The 22,459-nt window shown below is 46.7% G+C and overlaps 1 protein-coding gene across 1 annotated transcript; it reads left to right on the top strand.

Annotated features, from left to right (window-relative positions):
- The first annotated feature begins 567 nt into the window (after positions 1 to 567).
- On the top strand, positions 568 to 21,928 carry LOC112258533 (collagen alpha-1(I) chain). The gene is made up of 47 exons (XM_024432956.2): positions 568 to 781; positions 2,870 to 3,061; positions 3,583 to 3,605; positions 3,847 to 3,882; positions 5,028 to 5,120; positions 5,803 to 5,874; positions 6,386 to 6,430; positions 6,929 to 6,982; positions 7,534 to 7,587; positions 7,767 to 7,820; positions 8,011 to 8,064; positions 8,315 to 8,368; positions 8,484 to 8,528; positions 8,679 to 8,732; positions 9,321 to 9,365; positions 9,505 to 9,558; positions 10,130 to 10,228; positions 10,354 to 10,398; positions 10,576 to 10,674; positions 10,845 to 10,898; positions 11,067 to 11,174; positions 11,910 to 11,963; positions 12,136 to 12,234; positions 12,395 to 12,448; positions 12,595 to 12,693; positions 13,050 to 13,157; positions 13,425 to 13,478; positions 13,594 to 13,647; positions 13,807 to 13,851; positions 14,094 to 14,300; positions 14,510 to 14,671; positions 14,998 to 15,051; positions 15,570 to 15,677; positions 16,040 to 16,093; positions 16,228 to 16,281; positions 16,660 to 16,821; positions 17,011 to 17,118; positions 17,418 to 17,579; positions 17,797 to 17,904; positions 18,232 to 18,285; positions 18,403 to 18,510; positions 18,704 to 18,757; positions 18,896 to 19,003; positions 19,109 to 19,391; positions 19,641 to 19,831; positions 19,949 to 20,191; positions 20,601 to 21,928. Exons 1-47 carry the CDS (start codon positions 700 to 702, stop codon positions 20,745 to 20,747), a joined length of 4,350 nt encoding a protein of 1,449 aa, XP_024288724.1. The 5' UTR covers positions 568 to 699; the 3' UTR covers positions 20,748 to 21,928.
- The last annotated feature ends 531 nt before the right edge of the window (positions 21,929 to 22,459 follow it).

Raw genomic sequence — 22,459 nt, 5'->3', positions numbered from 1 at the left:
AGATGTATAGGCCTGCTAAGCAACAGCCAATCCATCCCCACAGAATAATACATGGCAACAAAACCACAGCTCCTGAGCTTACAGTGCATGCCCAATTTAGTGCCCAAGTTGATGTGGCACTTTTACTCGTAAAAGTAACACTGTGCTACAACTGCAAAGCATTATTGACAACAAAATAACATCTGCCTGGAATCACACAAGCGAGGTGAGGAACATCATTTAAGTCCATTTCCTGTGCACAGCTCGTTTCTATTTAATTGCAACCCTGAAGAATCTACCGAAAGTGAGCTAGGTATCCGGGCCCTCCTCGCCAATCGACTTTTGGAGATGTCATGGCCTGTCGCCTGTCTAAGCCAGGATGAGATGGTTTTTAACAAAGCCTCCACCTTTTCTAGAAATATCAAGTTTCCTGAGACTTTAAGGTGAAAAAAGTGCATAAGACACCCCCTTTGCACTGATGGTAGGAGGGACTTTTTTTTAAATGAACATGACCATGCTAGAGCTTTCTGGTGAAGCCAGCACCTCCCCAAAAGTTTGGAATATAAAAGGCAGGGCAAAAAGTTTCTGTAGGCAGTAGGGAGTTTTCTGCGGGGTCTGGATTGGAAATACAGAGGACCGGACCCTACTTGTATGATTGGAGTCTAACGGAAAAAAAACTTCCCCCTCGCCTCAAAGAGTCTACATGTCTAATATTTAGCCATGTTCAGCTTTGTGGATATTCGGTTAGCGCTGTTGCTCAGCGCAACAGTGCTTTTGGCAAGAGGACAAGGCGAGGACGATCGTAAGTGTCACTTTTAAGTCTATCCTTGCCTCTGGTATGTGTTGTCTTAACGAAATCGATATGGAAAGACAGTGGGTTGATGGAGAAAAGTGGTTTTCATAGGGACAAGGTTTGCTGATGACTGAGCCAGTCTGATACATATGCACATTGGGATACATTTATATTCTTTATCTGTGGTAAGTGTTTATTGGATCCCTGTTTGTTTTTGTTGTTGTGTGGCATTAATAAGGATAGCCTACCTCTTGCAACTTGAGCAGAGTGTATGCGCATCATTGCTCGTTGGCCTTCTCACGCTTTGGCACGTGCTTTTGGAACGAGTTGGTACAGGTTCTAAGGCTTTCCCTTCCACTCCTTATTTGATACCCTCGAGGTACATTTTAACAGCGGGAAATATTGGAATGCACGTAAGGGATAGAGGGGAAAGCCACAAGGCATGCCAACTCTCTGCCCATTGGATTGAGTGGAATTGAATAGGCCTGTATGGCTCAACAGTCTGGAAATAAAGGATACAGGTGTTCAGTTGGTTATTAAACAATCATTTGTAGCCTGAGGCTAAACGTCAGCCAAGTAGAAAAAGAACAGGGTCATTCCTGAACGATGGAAATCTTGAACCTCGGGATTTTCTAAATGGCATATGGCCTAGGATACAGTCATTCATCACACGTAGGCAATATATTTTCAAAAATAATTGTTTTACTTTTGTGGAAAGAATACATTGACCTAAACATTGAAGGAGAGGACAAAGCATCATCATGCGCAAATTCCCTTGAAGAGTTTCAAGCTCAGTTATTTGGCCTAGGTAGCCACTTACAAAAAGTTTATTATAATAGAGATAAAGGATAAGAACCGAATGCATTACCTATAGACAAACTACATAATCCGTTTTAATGTATTGGATTATGGTGTCAACTTGTCTAGACTGGTTGAGTATAGGGTTTCTAGTTGCATCTGGGGCGGACAGATGTGCAAATTCGCTCTACGGCCCAGTAGCGCCACCATGTGGTTCTGACATGCAACTCCAACAGTGGAATGCTTTAGACGCGCCACCTACCATCCCCTTTCATTTTTTTTAATGATAATTGAAAACACATTGAGACTTCGGAAACTTTCCACTGAGGGATAAACGCTTGTTCTTGCCAAGCCGATAGTTTTCAATTATTTCAGCGGCGTTTGGAGGACAGCATTGACGACGTGGACCTTTTCCACTGACTGTTTCGCCCTCTACAGTCAAATTGTAGTAACTCCAGTGGACCAACATTGTTGGTTTGGACACAGGTAGGCGGGCCCACGGCTAAACGAAGACCACAAATTAGCCATCAATACAATATATAATATAGGCTATTTTAGGCCTAGTTCGAGCGCTAGCTGGGCTTACTTTGGAAATGCAATGTCTGGTTGGATATCTAACAATAAATAAACAAGCTCAAAACGAATTTTGAGGTAGTCACGCCTGCTGAGTATACTACAAAGCAGGATCAATTAGTTAGCCAGCTAATTTGAATAAAATAAACTGAAATACTTAACGTTATTCATTTTCTGGTTCATTAAGAAATAAATTGTTTCAGATTTAGGCAAGTTATCCGGGTAACTAATTGAGCCTACTTTGTAGTATACCCCTCAGGGATTGCTATTTTACATTTCAATAATATTTGTTAATATAAATGTAGGACATAGGCCTTACTTGAGTCGTTTTCCAGGCCTTCTGTCCTGTTGTTCATTCCAATCAAGGCATTACAAATACATTTGTCCTTTAGCACAGTGTTTCTTAACCCAAGTCTTTGAGTACCCCCAACAGCACACATTTATGTTGTTGCCCCTGACAAACTCACCTGAATGAACTTGTTGGGGATTAATGCTAGTTGACAAGTTGAATCAGGTCAGTTTGTCTGGGGCTAGAAGAAAATGTGTACTGTGGGGGTACTCGAGGACTGGAGTTGATTTAGCAGACACTTATCCAGAGCGACTTGGTGAGTGCATACATTTTCGTATACATCACCTGGTCAAGGCGTCATCACATGGGCATCCGTGCCTTCCAAGTCGACATTGAAGGCAGCGTTCTGACCTATTTCCTCTCTGCATCTTTCTCAGGCACCGCCGGCAGCTGTACGTTGGACGGTCAATACTACAACGACAGAGATGTCTGGAAACCCGAGCCATGCCAGATCTGCGTGTGCGACAGCGGCACGGTCATGTGCGACGAAGTTATCTGCGAGGACACATCCGACTGCCCCAATCCAGTGATCCCCCACGATGAATGCTGCCCCATCTGCCCCGATGACGGTACGGCGATTTCCTCCCGACGCAACGTTCACGGAGTTTACATTACAGGCGCAGGCGCTTCCAGAGTCAGTTTTGAAAAGTTTTTCGAGGCCTCAGAGGGACTATGTGCTTTTACTTTTAAGGGGTTGGACAGCATTTTATGGATGGCCAACGAGGAATAAACTTGGATTTACCTTTATACCAATCACACCAGTCACTTTTTTCCCTTTTCCTCCGAAATGTGATGGGATACTCAGTGCTCCAGGCACATATTATACGCATGACCAGTCTGGTGCCACTGCCACCTCCTAACTACCTTTGGCCTTCCTTTCAACTTTGACCTAGTCTTAAATTGGGCATTTTGTGTACATTTTCATTAGGCCTAGTTCAGAGATTGTAGGCCCCTATTAATTCTAAATCTAATAGCATAGGCCTTATGTACAATTTGAATACTCCCTACAAATATTTAAGTTGTTTACTGTTCAGACTATCAGATATTTCACATTTCAATCTAATTGTTTTTTTGTTTGTTGCTACCATAGGCTTCCAGGAGCCAAAGGTTGAGGTAAATATAATATTATCCTTATTGTTATTATCTATTAGATAAAACATATAATTAGATTTGCTATTATTGTTAACGTTTAAAGTGTACTTTACATGTATTCTTTATTGTTGATTCATTATAAACACATCATTGCAACAAAACGATTTGATCTTGACTGCAAAACTAGTAAGGCCTTAGGACAATAAGAACCACATCCTCATTGACAATCATAACCTAATGCTACTATTTTCCCGTCAAATAGGGACCCCAGGGTGATCGTGGAGCCAAGGGAGAGCCAGTACGTTCCACTTCCTTATTCCTATCATGCTTTGTATTCACTTCCTGGGGGGCCAAAACCTAACACACATGAGATGCATGTAAAACCTCAAGTCACAGTCTTTCACTAATCCTCCTTTGACGGAGGTGTGTGGACGTTTTAAGGTTTGCACCTGTATCCCAAGTTAGGATTTGGCCATTGTGTTCTGGTGTATTTTTGTATTTGTGGTGCCTCTTGTCTCCGTTTTCAACGACAGGCCTAGCATCTTGCACATATCACTCATAATGACTGTTGTATTATCTCGTAATAGTCATAGCGGAGTTTTGGCCTATAAGATATTAGCCATTAGTAGATTCTGCTTTTATATTGGTAATATCTGACATGAGGTCAGATTATTATCGAAGGCAATGGATAGACATGTACATCCAGAGTCTTTGGAGTTTACTGGTGGAGGTAAATGGCTAAATAGTCGACCACTACCTTCATTATTTAAATCTCAATTCATATTCTTCAATTGGTATAGATGCTATACTTACTCCAAAACCCAACCTGTCTCGATACCCATTTGGTGACTAGCATTTTGAGATATGTGCGGATTTGCAGCATATGCAGATATATTGCACATTTATTGAAATAGAAATACCATTTCTTAACTTGAATAGTTCTACTCCATTTCAAATTCATTTGAAGAATAATGTAGTTCTCACAACATCCGGGACAGTGCCCTAACCAAATACTTTTAAGTGGGTACAGTGTAGTGTTACAATCTTTCTGACTCAAGTCACTTGGGATTGTCTTATAACTGAGACAGTTGGATGGATGGATGGATGGATGTATGGATGGACAGACTGGTAGATACTTATAGAGTTGGATGAATAAAGAGAGATATATATGTATGGAAGGACAGATAGATAGCTAGACTAATGTACAAGTAATCTGAAGGTATCACAGATTTGACCCATCAATTTGCTCCTAATATACTAGGGGCCCTTATGCCTTGAGTTCACCCCAAACCCAAGCCTATGTTAGCTTTTCCCTTGTCACTCTTCACTGATGCCTTATCCCCCATAGTTAACGATGAAGCCATTTTCTATATTCAATGACTACTACTATGTCTCTGTGATAGTTCATCACTAACCAGCTTCTCTCTCTCGTCTCTACTGCAGGGACCTGCTGGTTTCCCCGGCAACGATGGTATTCCCGGCCAGCCCGGCCTTCCTGGACCCCCAGGCCCCCCTGGACCCCCTGGCCTCGGCGGAGTAAGTAGCTCAGGCCAAGATGAACGTTTAGCCCACTTAGTAATGACCCGGTGTCAGCCTTTTGACCCAGGTGGAAAGGTTAAAAGGTTATGCGTTAGACAGAGAACTGATCCTAGATCAGAGATTAGGGGCAGCTTCTGTTTGGGGTTAGTAACTTAGATTTAAAGACATGGGAGAAAGTGGCTAACTCTGACAGCTGGTAGGACAACACAGCAACACCCTCTTATGATGTCACTTATCTTAACTTCACTGATCTCCATGTAGTCTGGACAGGCTCAAAATACAGTTAGCGCAGTAAATACAACAGAAACTATTGTCTATTCAGAATGATAAACCTCCAGAAAGAGTACAGGCAAGAGCACGGGAGGTGTAATGTTAAGCTATCGTGGTTAGAGTGCAGTGCAGTCTGTATTTCAGCACCAGGGCAGGTGGACAGCGCCCAGCCAGGAGTGGACAGGGAGGTCATGCCTAACACAGCTAGGGAACGCCAGAGAGGTAGTCACCCTGTAGATATGTAATGGATATGAACAGATCTCTCATTGATATGGACAGGCCTAGGGCCTTGCATTCTCTAGCCGTGTTAGGCCCATCCATGTACTGTATGTCGAGATCACAGCACTGTTCTCCTGATTTCCAATACTGACTGACTGTAACACATCTCTCCCTTGTGTCTCCCCTACAGAACTTCTCCCCTCAGATGTCTGGTGGTTTTGATGAGAAGAGCGGTGGTGGCATGTCCATGCCCGGCCCCATGGTACGGGCATACAACTACACAGAGCCTGTTGGCCCAGTAGTATCACTCACTCATGGAATCTGTTTGATGTATAGGCACTACCAAAAACTATGGCCATGAGACACTTTTGCTCAGCAGAAGTCCCACAAATTGACCTCTGTGGTACTCCACAGGTCACAGCAAATACTATCCCTTAAAAAATAAGATATTTTCATGTCTTAGGTACCTCCATATTCCATAAACAGCTAATGTGCATGTTTGAGATATCTGCATAATCTTTGACTCATAATCTCCCTGTTACCACTGTTTAGATGCCTTGAAAAGTTACTGATACCACTATTCAAATATCACTCTTCCTGGTATGACTTTGGGACATTAGAATGTATACTTTGGGAGGACTTTAACCCTCACCCACCCAAACTTTGGTTGATCCTTTGGTCAGTTGGCTCTTTCTCAAATATATATTCTAATAGGAAGACTGATGTGATTGGTCAATAATTGACTGATTGTTTCTCTTCCTTTTGATTGACAGGGCCCCATGGGTCCCCGTGGTCCCCCAGGACCTCCTGGCTCAAGTGTAAGTATCCCTTCCCTTTGTGCTCTAGCTGTTTAAGTGACATTTGTCATGTAGGGGAAGAGACCTCGGGTCAACGGTCAAAAAGAGGTCCGTTTATGACCCTAGCTGAATTGCATGACGGGAGTGGAAGTCACTCTCGAGTTGTTTAATTGTAGGTGTGTATTTTAAAGCATATATGGCTGTATGTAAACTTAGTTTAATTTGATAGGTTCCTGACCATTTCTATTTAGTATCTGTTTAGTTCTTGTCACTTGATTTCAGTTTTAGTGTCTGTCATTGGCTTTACCTTTAGACTTATTTGTATTGCTTTTTTGTTCTGTTTTTTTGTTGTTACATTCAGTTTCAGCCTTCGATAACTATAATGATCGTGGGAATGTTTTACCCACAGGACACATTCTCCCATATGCTCATAGCCCATTGACAACAGAACTAAACAATGTTGTTTTTTGGATGGATGAACATCATAGTCTGACATTGTCTCTTTGTCTCCCCCTACAGGGACCTCAGGGTTTCACTGGCCCCCCTGGTGAGCCTGGTGAGGCTGGTTCTTCTGTGAGTATCTCGTTCCGGAATCTTCCACAAAATGATACACCACCATCTCAATATCACCTCAGTATCTGAATCCCTCACAAACACGCACTTTGAGCTAAATTCTACACCATATTCTGCAGGGCAAAACAATGTCAAAAAGCAGAAAAATAAATCAATATACAATAGCTACACGTAAAAAAAAACCTTCCAAACAATCTCCAGAATACTAAGCCACCCATTACCTGCTGCATAGGCCTCGCCCTAGCCTGATGCTTGGAATGGACTCCACTAAGGTCACAGGGTCGCCAATGTTTGTCAATGTAGCCCCCCCCACACACACACACACACAACACAGATGCACACACACACACAGCACCATCTTCCAATAGTATTTTGTCTGTCCTACCTATTAATTATAGTTTCTAGATTAATGACACATGATCCTAGATTATTTCCATTACTGACAAATTGTAATGTAATTTCTCATATCAAGATATCTCACACACACACACACACGCACAGACACACGCACACACACACAGCCTTCTCACCCAGTGGTTTATTTCTTACAGGGTCCCATGGGTCCCCGTGGTCCTGCTGGTCCCCCTGGCAAGAACGGAGATGATGTAAGTCACCAAGATATCCATCATTAAAATCGACCATTAAACATCTATGTCCCAGGACAATTTCTGGGTAAGATATTCATAAGGGGGATGGATTTGGAGCATAATTTATTCCTCACCTTGTCTCCTCCTCTCCATCCCTCTCTCCTTCCTTCCCTCCTTCCTACCCTCTTCCAATCCAGGGTGAGTCTGGCAAGCCTGGTCGCCCCGGTGAGCGTGGCGCTTCCGGCCCACAGGTGAGTCGCAATATCATTCTAATGTCACCTTATGTCATTCCATACTCCATCCATACACTCACTCTAGAACGTTAGTCTCAAGAGCAATAGCACCTAATGGTCAGACACCATGAGACATCTCATATACTTGAAGGGATGTTAAGCCATCTTAACGGGCTTTCTTTTTTTCTCTCTCTTTCTTTCTCTCCAGGGAGCTCGTGGATTCCCCGGAACCCCCGGCCTTCCCGGCATCAAGGGACACAGAGTGAGTCACCGCACCCCCAAACTGTCCTGGTAGTAGTTCCTCTCCAGAACAGATCCAGGATCAGCTAAACGTCCCCTTGTCTAAACTTAATCATGAAGGGGATGCACTTTAAACAGATCTTGGATCAGTGTCTGGTGGCAACATCAGCCTATACTTCCCAAATAGCAGCAATACAATCTGCCCTATTTTCCTCTCCTCTAATCTTGTCCTCTTTCGCTCCCTCTCTCTCCCTCTCTACTTCCTTCTCTAGGGATTCAGCGGTCTTGATGGAGCTAAGGGAGAGTCTGGCCCTGCTGGACCCAAGGTGAGACTCCTTCTCCTCCACCTCTCCTACGGATGTTGAAATCACACACCATCCCCCTTTCCCCTCTCTCATCCCCCATTCACTGACCTGTCTGTGTCTGTTTGTCCTTCCTCAGGGAGAGGGTGGTGCATCCGGTGAGAACGGAGCCGCTGGAGCCATGGTGAGTCCCATCCTCCATTTTGTCAGCAGACCTACAAAATAATATGAGTGTAGAGAGAGGATCACTAGCATTTTTAGCATTCTGCAGCAGTAGCAATGTGAATGGCAGCCATGATTATTTACCATGCCAATATCTCTCCCTCTCTTTTAGGGACCCCGTGGTCTGCCTGGTGAGAGAGGCCGTGCTGGTCCCAACGGAGCTGCTGTAAGTCAACCCCCCCCCTGTAACCAGTTGTGGAAAAAGTATCCAATTGTCATACTGGAGGGAAAGTAAAAATACCTCAATAGTAGTACTTTAAAGTATTTTTACTTAAGTACTTTACACCACCCTCTGTAACAATAAACAAGGGGTGCAATATCATCATCACAACATAGTCCTATTGGCAGAGACCCTGTTCCCGTAGCTCAAAGGTCATCACATTTCCCAAGTCATTTTGTATGTCAGTCCAGTGCTAACTTGTTGGAAACAACCATTCTTACTCTCAATCTACAAAATGCCTCACAAACTGATTTACCTGAATGTCCTATATTGTTGAACCTACGCCTTGTAAAGCCTTGCATACTGGCCTCAGTAGGAAGACATATTTTATGTGTTCTAAAAAATTCAGTATGTCAGTTCATTCATTTTACAGTGTCATGTTGGATTCTGACATTGAAGGGTCAGCCATTTTGTTTGTTTACAATTGATGTTTACAGTTCAGCCATATTGGAATTGGACCCTGAAGGGTGGTAGCTGGTTGCATCTGACCCAGTTGTGCCTCTCTCTCTCTCTTTGTATCTTTCTCTCCTGCAGGGTGCTCGTGGTAACGATGGTGCTGCTGGTGCTGCTGGTCCTCCTGTAAGTACTAATGCCAGCTGTCTGTTCACACATACACAACCATCAACAGAAACATATTGGTACACAAGCACACTTATGCCATATTCATGATTTAGACTGTAACGCAATCCTCTCTCTCTCTTGTTTTCTTGTATTTTAGGGCCCCACTGGCCCTGCTGGTGCCCCCGGTTTCCCCGGTGGCCCCGGAGCCAAGGTAAGATGTCAACTTGCACCTAATCCGTGTTCACACACACCTGTATACCTTCTACCTTCTGTCCTCTATCCTCCACCCTCTACCCTCACCTCTAGTTCTTTCCCAGGGGGCCGTATTTGGAGAGGTAGATGAGATAAAAAATACAGTACAACCATTCTAGCACAAAAGAAAACAAAAAAAACAACAATGGCAATAGTAATCTACATATTGTTGGGTTTCCAAGATAGTGGTATCCATTTGCACAACGCATGAAACCGTGTGTAGTTGGCTGCCAGTTGAAAGTATATCCAGCTTCCCTATTGTGATTGTGCCATGCCATGTGACCCTGTGACTTTCAGAGGTCACATTGATTTATATGTGGATATGATTCTATTGAATGGCAGCATAGTCGAGTATTAGTACAGAACTACCATAGGGAAGTACTAGGGAGTAGGGTAGTGTAGTACACTAGTACTTCACTTGGTAGCAGTAGTACTACTTGAGTAGTACTTGTGCAGGGTAGTACTAGTACAATACTAGTTCCATGTTCTTTCTCTTCTTGCCCTGACCATATCTATCTTCACCCCAACAGGGAGAGGTTGGTGCCCAGGGAGCTCGTGGTGGCGAGGGACCCCAGGGATCCCGTGGAGAGGCTGGTAACCCAGGACCCGCTGGCGCTGCTGGCCCTGCTGTGAGTTTCACCCTCAGAAACCTCTAGTGAAATACACCTCTGGACTGTGTGGGAGACTTGAAGTTACATTTGTTGTCCTTGTGAGAGACTTTCCCCTCTAACCCATTGGTTTGTGTCTCTTGTAGGGAAACAACGGTGCTGACGGAAACCCCGGTACCAAGGGTGCCCCTGTAAGTATACACCTCACCTCACTCCTCAGTGAACTAGCCATTTTAGTTGTCATTGGTTTGTCTTGGTATTTGTTAGAGTTCAACTTTGGAAATAACCAAGATTGTTGTCACTGACCGGTCTCTCAGTGATAATGAATCCAGGAAGTATATTGATTGTCTCTCTGCTGCCTCCTTTAGGGTTCTGCTGGTATTGCTGGCGCTCCTGGCTTCCCTGGACCCCGTGGACCCCCCGGACCCCAGGGAGCTGGTGGAGCTCCCGGACCCAAGGGTAACACTGTAAGTCCAGCTCTCTCTCTATTTCTATCACTAAATATTGTAAATATATATAATGATATCTTATCTAAAGTTGCTGTTATAACTTGGTCAGAATACATAGACCATTGAGTGTTTCTATAACGACGATAATAATAATAATGATAATGATGTTTGTTATTTCTTCAACCTAGGGTGAGGTTGGTGCTAATGGAGCCAAGGGAGAGGCTGGTGCTAAGGGAGAGTCTGTAAGTACACCTTTTACTTACTCAAATGTGATCTACCAAGTCACCCATACCATGTACACTGCACACACATACTCTGTCAGCAGCCTATATGTGTCTGATCCACATCTCAGCACAATGCCTTGCCACCCTCAATTTCTCTGACCTCCATCTTGTTTCTCCATTACCCAGGGCCCCGCTGGAGTCCAGGGACCCGCCGGCCCTGCTGGTGAGGAAGGCAAGAGAGGGTCCCGTGGTGAGCCCGGTGCTGCTGGTGCCCGTGGAGCCCCCGGCGAGCGCGTAAGTAACCCAGATGGTCACACACTATCCCCTCTTCATCATGCTGTTCTCCTGTTCTTTACATGTAGGAATCCCCCCCTTCTCTTACTCTTAGGACAGCCAGTTTCACTGTCCTCTTACCCCTTACTCTTAGGACAGCCAGTTTCACTGTCCTCTTACCCCTTACTCTTAGGACAGCCAGTTTCACTGTCCTCTTACCCCTTACTCTTAGGACAGCCAGTTTCACTGTCCTCTTACCCCTTAGTCTTAGGACAGCCAGTTTCACTGTCCTCTTACCCCTTACTCTTAGGACAGCCAGTTTCACTGTCCTCTTACACCACATGTCCTCCAATCTTTTAGTTTTAGATTACCCTCCCCCTGCCTCAATAAACCGTTTAGTATTTTTATAGTATTTTTTTAGTCTTTTCATACATTGCTTACTTCCTCACAGTACAGCTAGTGTTGGCACACGCATTCACAATGATGATATCTCTATGACTATTCCATCACATAAATAATCACATTTTGACTCATGAATGCTTAGCTCGTTGGAACCAATATCTAGCTAACAACCTCTCTGTCACCCTCTCCCTGATGTTTCACCTCATTTGGCCACCAGAGGGCAGTGAGCGCTGAGCAGTAATGTAGTGTTACTGAATGGTTGTGTTATGGTGCTGAGGTAGCAGTAATGTTCTGGTACTGACTGAGTGACGGTGTTGAGGTATTGACCTGTGTTGTGTTTGTCGCCCCCTACAGGGTGGCCCTGGTAGCCGCGGTTTCCCTGGCTCTGATGGAGCTGCTGGCCCCAAGGTGACTACACACACACACACACCTGGAACAGACACACATCCACACCTGCAACACCCACCCACTTGTTCAAATGTATATACTACAGTGCACCACCAAATGTTGTTACATGCTATGGTCACTAGCTAAGTACAGCAAACTCATCTCTCCATCTCTCTCTCTCCCTCCATCACAGGGTGGCCCTGGTGAGCGTGGTGGCGCCGGAGTTGCTGGAGCTAAGGGTAACACTGGTGAGCCTGGCCGCAACGGCGAGCCTGGTATGCCTGGATCCAAGGTGAGTTAGACAGGGGATCGGTCTCAGATCACAGGACCTTTGTTATACTCAACAACTAATAGATACTAGATGAATGAAACTCATATCTTCATGTTAATATGGCATATCAAGGTATGTTATGTACCTGACCTTTGCCCTCTCACCCCCCTCCCATCTCTAGGGTATGACTGGTAGCCCTGGCAGCCCTGGTCCCGATGGCAAGACTGGCCCCTCTGTAAGTTCCTCAGCTACAGATTCACCTGACCCTCACGACACCAATTCAACGACACTGAAAGACACTGATAAAGACAAAGACCTATGGCTACTTAGGTAGCCCGATATCACTCTGGTCACTGACTCTCTACCCTCTCCTGTAAACAGGGTGCCGGTGGTCAAGATGGTCGCCCCGGACCTCCCGGCCCCGTTGGAGCCAGAGGCCAGCCCGGAGTCATGGGATTCCCCGGACCTAAGGGAGCCGCTGTGAGTAACCCTCTCTCGTGCTGCTCTCACTCGGGCGCAATATTTTACGGGCTAATTCGAGAAATTAGATCTGAAATTGCTAGGAAACAATGTATCAGTGGAGGCTGCTGAGGGGGAGGAAGGCTCGTAACAATGGGTGGAATGGAGTCAATGGAATGGTATCAAACATATGGATTCCATGTGGTTGATACCATTCCATTGACTCCATTCCAGCCATTACTATGAGCCGTTCTCACCTCAGCAGCCTCCACTGCAATGTATGATATAGTTGTCCATAGCCTAAAACCTAGGTTTCAGTATACAGTATTGCTCTCTGATGGGAAATGAGCTAATGGGTAATTGTTTTTGTCCTGTAGGGTGAGGGTGGCAAGCCTGGTGAGAGAGGAGTCATGGGACCTGGTGGCGCTGTTGGCGCTCCCGGCAAAGATGGTGATGTTGGTGCTCCTGGTGCCCCCGGTGTTGCCGTAAGTTCACTTCCACCCTCCAGCATCCCACAGTGCTTCATTCTTCAGCATTGCCTGCACTGTGTCACACTTGAACACAAGCAAACACACTATCACTAATACAAGCCAGCATGGAATCTCCTAGGAGACTGCAAAACCAATCAGTTTGTTTTTGCTTACATTATATGGGGGTAACTCCATCCACTACCAAGGTGTAGCACCCACCATTAAGCCGGTCACACTGATTTTCCTAACCGACTCTCCTCCTCCTTCTTCTCCTCCTCATAGGGACCTTCTGGAGAGCGAGGCGAGCAGGGAGCCGGTGGCCCCCCTGGATTCCAGGTACAGCACTGAACTATGGGAAATTATCAGCATCTGACCAATCACAGATCTCCACCTACTTCAGGACCTCTGGCCCTGGCCTCACCTGTCTCTCACTTGTCTCTTTGTATAACAGGGACTTTCAGGACCCCAAGGTGCTATTGGTGAGACTGGCAAGCCCGGAGAGCAGGTAAGAATACTACAGGAGTACAGCATCTTTGGTGTCACTCACTTCCCCATGCCTTGTCCTTGGTACTGACAATGCTAATCTCAAATCTCTAATTGTGATCTCTAATATCCTCTCTCCTCTCTCTCTCTCTCTCTCTCTCTCTCTCTCTCTCCTATCTAGGGTCTGCCCGGTGAGGGTGGTGCCCCTGGTTCCGCTGGATCCAGAGTGAGTATCCCAGAATAATAATCACATCACTTCCTGGGTGGTAGACTGCTACAGCTACACTGTAGCCTAGCGGCCTAGCCAAACAAGACAACGACTAACAGCTAAAGCAGCAACAGACTAGCACCCAGCCGACCCAGGCTAAAGACATTAGCATTGACATCGATAACGTCCTTCATCTTATATACATGTGATGTGATGTACCGGAACCAAAGCTGATGCCCTCTCTTCTCTCCATACCCCAGGGTGACAGAGGCTTCCCCGGTGAGCGTGGTGCCCCCGGCCCATCTGGACCCTCTGGTGCCCGTGGCTCTCCTGGCTCTGCTGGTAACGATGGTGCTAAGGGAGAGGCTGGTGCCGCAGGAGCCCCCGGTGGCCAGGGACCCCCTGGCCTGCAAGGAATGCCCGGAGAGCGTGGTGCTGGTGGTCTGCCAGGCCTGAAGGGAGACAGAGTGAGTACCGGTGCTGCCCTTCACTTGTCATCCGCCATGCCTAAATTCATGTTCATCAGTAGGCCTTGGCTTCATTGCACTCGGTGGCATACCCTCCATTAATCCAAACTTCCACTTGCATTACAGTGGACTTGACTGAGTCCATTCGTCTCTGTATCTGCATAACCCACAGCTTACAATACTAACTCAGCTACTCTTGTGTTTGACAGGGTGACCAAGGAGTCAAGGGTGCTGATGGCGCCGGTGGTAAGGATGGCGTCCGTGGTATGACTGGCCCCATCGGACCCAACGGCCCTGCTGGCTCTCCTGGTGATAAGGGAGAGACTGGCGCTCCTGGAGCTGTTGGACCTTCTGGAGCCCGTGGTGCACCTGTGAGTACCTCAGGCCCACCCTGTCACCATCTCACCACAGACATGACACAAAGACCTAAAAACATAGCTCCACATGCATCCCTACCACGGGCATCGCTCTATGGGAGTTAGCCTTGAAGCTTTGAATAGGGACCACGTTGCCACAATGCACGAAGTAAAGTAGAAAACGGTGCCGGAACGTACCGAGCACCAAAGCGAGCAATAAAGAATGAAACCGAAGTAGAAATAAAGGCGTATAGAAGAATGAACTTACCCACACTCATGTGATGCTAGTCCCTGACCTGTAACACACTCCTGACCTGACTAACCCTGACCTTCTCTCCCAGGGTGAGCGCGGTGAGTCTGGTGCCCCTGGACCCGCCGGATTCGCTGGGCCTCCTGTAAGTACACACACCTCTTTTACCTGTCCTCATTTCACACCGAAATCACTTCTCAATCCACACAGAAAACACTTCTCAATCCACACAGAAAACACTTCTCAATCCACACAGAAAACACTTCTCAATCCACACCGAAATCGCTTCTCAATCCACACCGAAATCGCTTCTCAATCCACACAGAAAACACTTCTCAATCCACACAGAAAACACTTCTCAATCCACACAGAAAACACTTCTCAATCCACACAGAAAACACTTCTCAATCCACACAGAAAACACTTCTCAATCCACACAGAAATCACTTGTCAATTCACTCAGAAATCCATTGCCAGTTCAAACAGACGTCGGTTGTCAATCAAGATGATGGCTCGTAACACCTTGCACACTATGACAAATCTAAATTCACTGGCATTAAACGAGACAGGCTTATCTTATCATAGCATCCAGTCTAGACGGGACCTCCACACTAATCTGCTCTACATTCACTCAATCACTTCTTCTTCTCTCGCCTCCTTCAGGGTGGTGATGGTCAGCCTGGTGCTAAGGGAGAGGCCGGAGATAACGGTGCCAAGGGTGACGGTGGTGCCCAAGGACCCGCTGGACCTACTGGAGCCCCTGGACCTCAGGTATAACACGTGGGACTGACCACTGAGTACCCACCCTGACCCATCTTAAATGGTTCTCTGTAGCTCAGTTGGTAGAGCACGGCAGTTGCAACGCCAGGATAGTGGGTTTGATTCCCGGGACCACCCACATGTAAAATGTATGCACGCGTGACTGTAAGTCACTTTAGATAAAAGCATCTGCTAAATGGCATATATTATTATATAGTTCTTTATTGATACGCATTCAAATTAATTCCACTATCATAGCCCTACAGCGGTGCTCTCAGTGCTGTTATATTGGTCTACCCGGTAAGACCACAGTATCACAGAGGTGTTTGTATTTCCTCTTCCTTACTGACTGAAGCACTGCTGTATCCACACAGGGTCCCGCTGGGAACACCGGAGCTAAGGGCGCCCGTGGTGCTGCTGGTCCCCCTGTAAGTAGCTTTTTTATCTTATCCTCCCAACATCTCTCATCTGTCTGACTGTACAAGGTAGCATTTGCAAAGTAGAATCATGCTTCCCACTCTGATACGCTAGGTTGACCAGTGCCTCTCTTTTCTCTCCTTAGGGTGCCACTGGTTTCCCCGGTGCCGCTGGTAGAGTTGGACCTCCCGGCCCATCGGTAAGTACTTCTTTCTCTACCACCATTCCATTCGAACTGAACCATGTCCATCCTCCATCAATATACCAGTCAATGCCCCGGATCTGGCCATAGGTTCCAGATTTAACCGTAGGCTAACACTAAGCAAGCAAACAGCTCGATTATAGCTTAAGACAGCAATCCCACAACACAACGGCACAACTATCAATACAACATGTTATTGTGCAACCAACCCAAGACACAACGGCATTGCCCGATGCCCAAACAAGCATCTAGCTAGGCGTTAGCTCAGCATTTGGTTGATCCCAATACTGTCATCGATAACAGCCATTGATACAGGTTTATTCGGTCACCTTCAGCCCCGTCTCACACTCAACCATCCTCTCCTCTTTCTTTCAGGGCAACAACGGACCCCCCGGACCCCCAGGCCCTGGTGGAAAGGAAGGACAGAAGGGTAACCGTGGTGAGACTGGCCCCGCCGGTCGTCCTGGTGAGCTTGGAGCTGCCGGACCCCCTGGTGCCCAGGGAGAGAAGGGACAGCCTGGTGGAGATGGTCCCAATGTAAGTACCCTTTTTTTTGGGCTGTCACTGTCACCCTAACAAAGTAACACCCTGACCCCTAAACTGACAAGAGAGAACAATACAAATACTCCGTTTGGAGTGCACCTGTAACACACGCCGCTGGAGTTGAGATCTGACGCTTTAGAAAAGGGACACCTCAATGACCCATTCTCTCTTTCTCTCCTACAGGGACCCTCTGGAACTCCCGGACCTCAGGGTATCGGTGGACAGCGTGGTATTGTTGGTCTGCCCGGACAGAGAGGCGAGCGCGGTTTCCCCGGCCTCGCCGGACAACTGGTCAGTGCCTCGGAGTGCTATAGTTCTAGATCTTCGCGTTAAAGGGCGTTAGGCTTTTGCAAGAGGAGGCAGCGTTCACGCTGGATATCCCTCATTTTCAATAAGGCAGTGGCTAGGTGGTGTATAAGCCTGCCGCGATGATGCCAAAGGCCCTCTGTGCTATCTCTGCCAAGATGGAACGCGTGCAACGCTCTTGCAGTAGCTTATTCATAGAGTGCAGTTGTCATTGCGCTACTTCAGTAGTGGTACTCCGGTGTTATGGTTGAGGTCTAACCCTGTTCTCTTGTTTCCTGCTTTAGGGAGAGCCTGGCAAACAGGGACCTGGTGGCCCCTCTGGTGAGCGTGGACCCCCCGGACCCATGGGGCCCCCTGGACTGGCTGGCGCACCTGGTGAGCCTGGTCGTGAGGGAACTCCTGGTAACGAGGGATCTTCTGGTCGCGATGGTGCTGCTGGACCCAAGGTGAGAGCTATACTCGTACACATGTCCACAAGACAGAGTCAATCCCTTCACTTTGGGAACCAGCCTGTTGGCATACTGTAAGACAATCTACACTGGGTACCATTACACGACTACTTGCATGGCTGAAATAGGCATCACATACTGTAAAGTATTGGGATTATGTCAGGAGTTTGATCTTCTCTTGGCCCGTCTCTGTTCCCCTCTGTCTTGCCTATAGGGAGAGCGTGGTGAGTCTGGTGTTGCCGGTGCTTCCGGTGCCCCCGGGCCCCCTGGTGCCCCTGGATCCGTCGGCCCTGCTGGAAAGTCCGGTGACCGTGGAGAGTCTGTAAGTGTCCAGATCCTCAGCCATTACTCCCTTAGACTGGCGAGGAATACGTAACTGGGAGCAATTCAGACTTGATGATGTTCAGAGACCTTACTGTATGTCGAAAGTGGTTGTTGCCTCAAAATGGCCGCCCGTCGCACAGTAACTAGTTTTAAGGCTCTAGAAGGGGTTGATGTCTTAGTTTGTAGTCCTGTTAGAATACAGCATATACTGGAGCTCCTAGTAGTTGAGCTACATAGTCTTTATGACATGCCATCGAGTTGGGTTTATCAACTGAATTGATTGTCATAATCTCTTTCTCTCTCTTTCCCTTTCTCTCTTCTTCAGGGTCCTGCTGGCCCCGCTGGTATTGCTGGCCCTGCTGGTCCCCGTGGCCCATCTGTACGTATATGCTCCATCACGGATTCATAAAACCATCACGATGAATACAATGTTTGCTCTTCCACTCTGAGTCTGAGGAAAGGGTATACTGAACACACCTGTCCTATTCCCACCCAGGGGCCCGCTGGCGCTCGTGGAGACAAGGGAGAGTCTGGCGAGGCTGGAGAGCGAGGCATGAAGGGACACAGAGGATTCACTGGCATGCAGGGACCCCCTGGCCCCTCTGTGAGTACCCCTACTGATTACAAATCAACAATAATAACAACACACAAGTGACTCCAGCAGAATCAAGGGAAATGGGTCGCTACACACAAGGAAGAGATAACACAAAACCTAGCAAGTGGGAAAAATCAACCTTCTCACTGTAATATTGTGGTTTGATACAACAGGCACCTAAATCTATTGTTTCTGCCCATAGGGACAATCTGGAGAGTCAGGACCTGCTGGAGCCTCTGGCCCCGCTGGACCTAGAGTGAGTATGACCCACACTATGACAACAGTCACACAACTATCAACACAGCAACGTTATGACTGTGGATCACTTCTCTGGTGACAATATGATGTGGATAGTCTACACTGTCTTATTAAGCTATGGCTCTCCCTACACTAGGGACCTTCTGGATCAGCTGGTGCCGCCGGTAAGGATGGTATGAGCGGTCTGCCCGGCCCCATCGGACCTCCCGGACCCCGTGGTCGCTCTGGAGAGATGGGACCCTCCGTAAGTCACTTCAACCACTTCAAAATCAAAATATTTTGCTCCTAGTACTTCTCTTATTCTTCATCACATCCTAACTTGGTTGGCCTTTGCTTCCTCCACATATAGGGACCCCCTGGCCCTCCCGGTCCCCCTGGCCCCCCCGGACCTCCCGGCGGTGGATTCGACATGGGCTTCATTGCTCAGCCCGCTCAGGAGAAGGCCCCCGATCCCTTCCGTCACTTCCGCGCCGACGACGCCAACGTGATGCGCGATCGCGACCTGGAGGTAGACACCACCCTCAAGAGCCTGAGCCAGCAGATTGAGAACATCCGCTCTCCCGAGGGCACCAAGAAGAACCCCGCCCGCACCTGCAGAGACCTGAAGATGTGCCACCCCGACTGGAAGAGCGGTGAGTTGGAGAGTCATAACCCCTCGCTAGACTATGGTTGCTCGCTCCTCATTTGTCAAGAAATTGCTTGGGCTTTGAGGAAAGCATGGAGCTGTATTGGTTCGGACAAGTTTTGGCGTAGTGTGTAAAGACATCTTCAGTAGACACAAGCTCTTTTAGTTTCTGTTGAGTCCTGCTGTCTGTGGAGTCTCAAAACGACCACAATCACAGTGGATGTTCTTGACGCGATCCACTCTCTTCTCCATGCAGGCGAGTACTGGATCGACCCCGACCAGGGCTGCACCCAGGACGCCATCAAGGTTTACTGCAACATGGAGACCGGCGAGACCTGCGTCTACCCCACCGAGGCTGATATCCCCAAGAAGAGCTGGTACACCAGTAAGAACATCAAGGAGAAGAAGCACGTCTGGTTCGGCGAGGCAATGACCGATGGCTTCCAGGTGAGAACCTCGGCATGACAACCTGGGCCGTTGGGAAAAGAGGACCCTAATCGCACCATTCTCTCGGATGATGAGTCCTTGATGCTAACTCTTATCTCGTTCTCCTTTCCCTCACAGTTCGAGTATGGCAGTGAGGGCTCCAACGCTAAGGATGTTAACATCCAGCTGACCTTCCTGCGCCTTATGGCCACCGAGGCCAGCCAGAACATCACATACCACTGCAAGAACAGCATCGCCTACATGGACCAGCAGTCCGGCAACCTGAAGAAGTCCCTGCTTCTCCAGGGCTCCAACGAGATCGAGATCAGAGCCGAGGGCAACAGCCGCTTCACATACAGCGTCACCGAGGACGGCTGCACGGTGAGTCCTCCTTCCGCCTGTTACCTACTCTCTGCTGTATCTTAGGCTGTGTCCGCTCAGGAACTTCTCTCAAAAGAATCCTTCCTCTCAGGGATGGTTGGAGAGAGAATTCTCGCCTCTAAAAGAGGTAGTTGGTGTAAGACTGTGGGCATGAGCAGCAGTCGTCTTGGAAAGGGCTTTTGGGATTATGGTGTTAATGTCGGACAAGGGTCTCACTGGTTGGAAGCAGATGAGGGTTTGATGTGAGGGGCTTTGTGATCTGGGATGATATTCTTCCATCACTTGGTATAAAGGGCTTTTTCCAGGAGCCGTCTTTTGAAAGGGGGAAGGGAGGGAATGATTTTAAATGGATTGGGAAATGCAACTATGGATTCTGATTGTGCCTTTTTCATCTTATTTCTCATCACAGTCGCACACCGGTGCATGGGGCAAGACAGTCATCGACTACAAGACAACGAAAACATCCCGTCTGCCTATTATTGACATCGCTCCTATGGACGTTGGTGCACCCAATCAGGAATTTGGCATTGAAGTTGGCCCAGTCTGCTTCTTGTAAAAAAGAAATCTGGACTTGAAATTGTTTGTGTGTGTGTGTATGTTTTTTTTCTAGCAGTCATCCCTCTCAACCCTTTTCTATACATTTTTAAAAAACCCTAGAGTTTCATTTGGCCGTTCAAAAATGGTCCACTTGCTTAAAACTGCACTTCTGAAGACAGTGGTTGTGTCATCAAGCTTTTTTTACCACCACCATCAACACCGAGGATACTTTAGAAGACTCAATGGTTTCACTGGCAAAAAGAAAATAATATATACTTGTAAAGTGTAAAATCTACCCCCCCTGGAGTTTGACAGAAAAAAAACATCCCAGATACAGGTGACTTTTTTTACCACTGCGGAAGGACAATGAAAAAGAAAACCAAATGCTTTGTACCACTTTCAGGTGATGTCAAATAAATCTTAAAAATGACAGTGAAGTGTCTTGTTGTTGTACCCACCTGGAGAAGCAGTTGTTCCTTCTGAAGTCACACGAAAGCAGCATTAGAGACATGGGTTCAACTTCTTTTTTAATCTTATGGCTACCTCAAAAAAGAAATCCACGTTACCCAGTGTTAGTGAAGCCCAGGTTAGATTTTACACGGCAGAAGTATGGTTGAAAGCAACAGCTGCAAAAGGTGCTATTCTTCAAGAGGTCCTGACAATGGAGGGTGATCAAAATTGTGCTACTATGTTGTCATTCTTGCTTGCAGGACCTTCGGTGCTAAATTGGCAGATTATCTTGATGTCAGTCATAACAGATGTGTTTCAAGTGTTGGCTAAGATCTCTGCAACAGAGGCATAGCAAGAGGTATAGTGTAGTTAGGATGCACACAGTCCTGTCTAGTGTAGAATGAGCAGGTGGATTTGTTGTCTTTTGTTTTTAACATCTTTTGACACTTTTTGGTTGTTGTTTGTTTCGTTTTGAAATCCCCCCTTTTGTTGTCCAATTGCTTCTAGCAGTACCCCTCTTTCACCCCCCATTGTTTTAGTTTTTTTGTTTTGTTTTCTTATTTTATGCGAAGGGTTTTGGAAAAAAATTGAACACAGAAAAAATGGAAATATCAAATTATGAGCGAAGCAGACACACCGTTGGGGGATTAAAACAAGAGGATCTGTACCTATTTTGTATATGTATAAAAATTTGAGATGTTTTTAATTATTTTGGATGCTGAAATAAAGCATGTTAAGTGGTCTACCTTATGTTTGTCAGACATGATCTTGACTATTCCCTGACTGCCCAATGGACTTGAATGAGGCACAGCTTGCACCTGTTACAGTTGTTTTGACTGAAAGGAAGATTAAAGAAAATCTCAGAAATGTTTGCCTCTGAAAATGATATGCTCCTCAGAACCAGGTAACATTTAAGGTGGAACCGTGTCCAAGTCAACAATTAGGCTAAAGTAAAAACACGTGGTGGCCATTGTTAGTGTTAAAGACAGTTCAATAGTACAAACACAGAACAGAAGATGGATACTTCAATACTCTACCTTTACAACATAGGCTAAATGGGTTCATCCTCTTTTCAAACTTAAATCCGCTCAGGGCAAAATCCAGTTTGAAGATGAATATCCAAGACATTTGACCTCAGTACACCACGCTGTTCGTCTCCTTTCGACGGGGTTAATTAAAATAGATGTTCTGTTCTGTCAAGTATATCCACCCGTGATAACCATCCACATTGGCGCTCCCTTGGAGACAACACCTCTGTATGCAGTGGTCACAGTTTACGCA

This window comes from Oncorhynchus tshawytscha, linkage group LG09 (genome assembly GCF_018296145.1).
Source record: "Oncorhynchus tshawytscha isolate Ot180627B linkage group LG09, Otsh_v2.0, whole genome shotgun sequence".
Classification (NCBI taxonomy): domain Eukaryota; kingdom Metazoa; phylum Chordata; class Actinopteri; order Salmoniformes; family Salmonidae; genus Oncorhynchus; species Oncorhynchus tshawytscha.
Note: the sequence above shows the minus strand (reverse complement) of the source record. Positions and strands in the feature narration are given on the sequence as shown.

Coding starts and splice junctions, on each gene's coding strand:
- LOC112258533 (XM_024432956.2), top strand. CDS start 700: ATGTTCAGCTTTGTGGATATTCGGTTAGCGCTGTTGCTCAGCGCAACA. Junction 8,369..8,483: donor CTGGCCCTGCTGGACCCAAG/GTGAGACTCCTT, acceptor GTCCTTCCTCAG/GGAGAGGGTGGTGCATCCGG. Junction 11,175..11,909: donor GTGGAGCCCCCGGCGAGCGC/GTAAGTAACCCA, acceptor CGCCCCCTACAG/GGTGGCCCTGGTAGCCGCGG.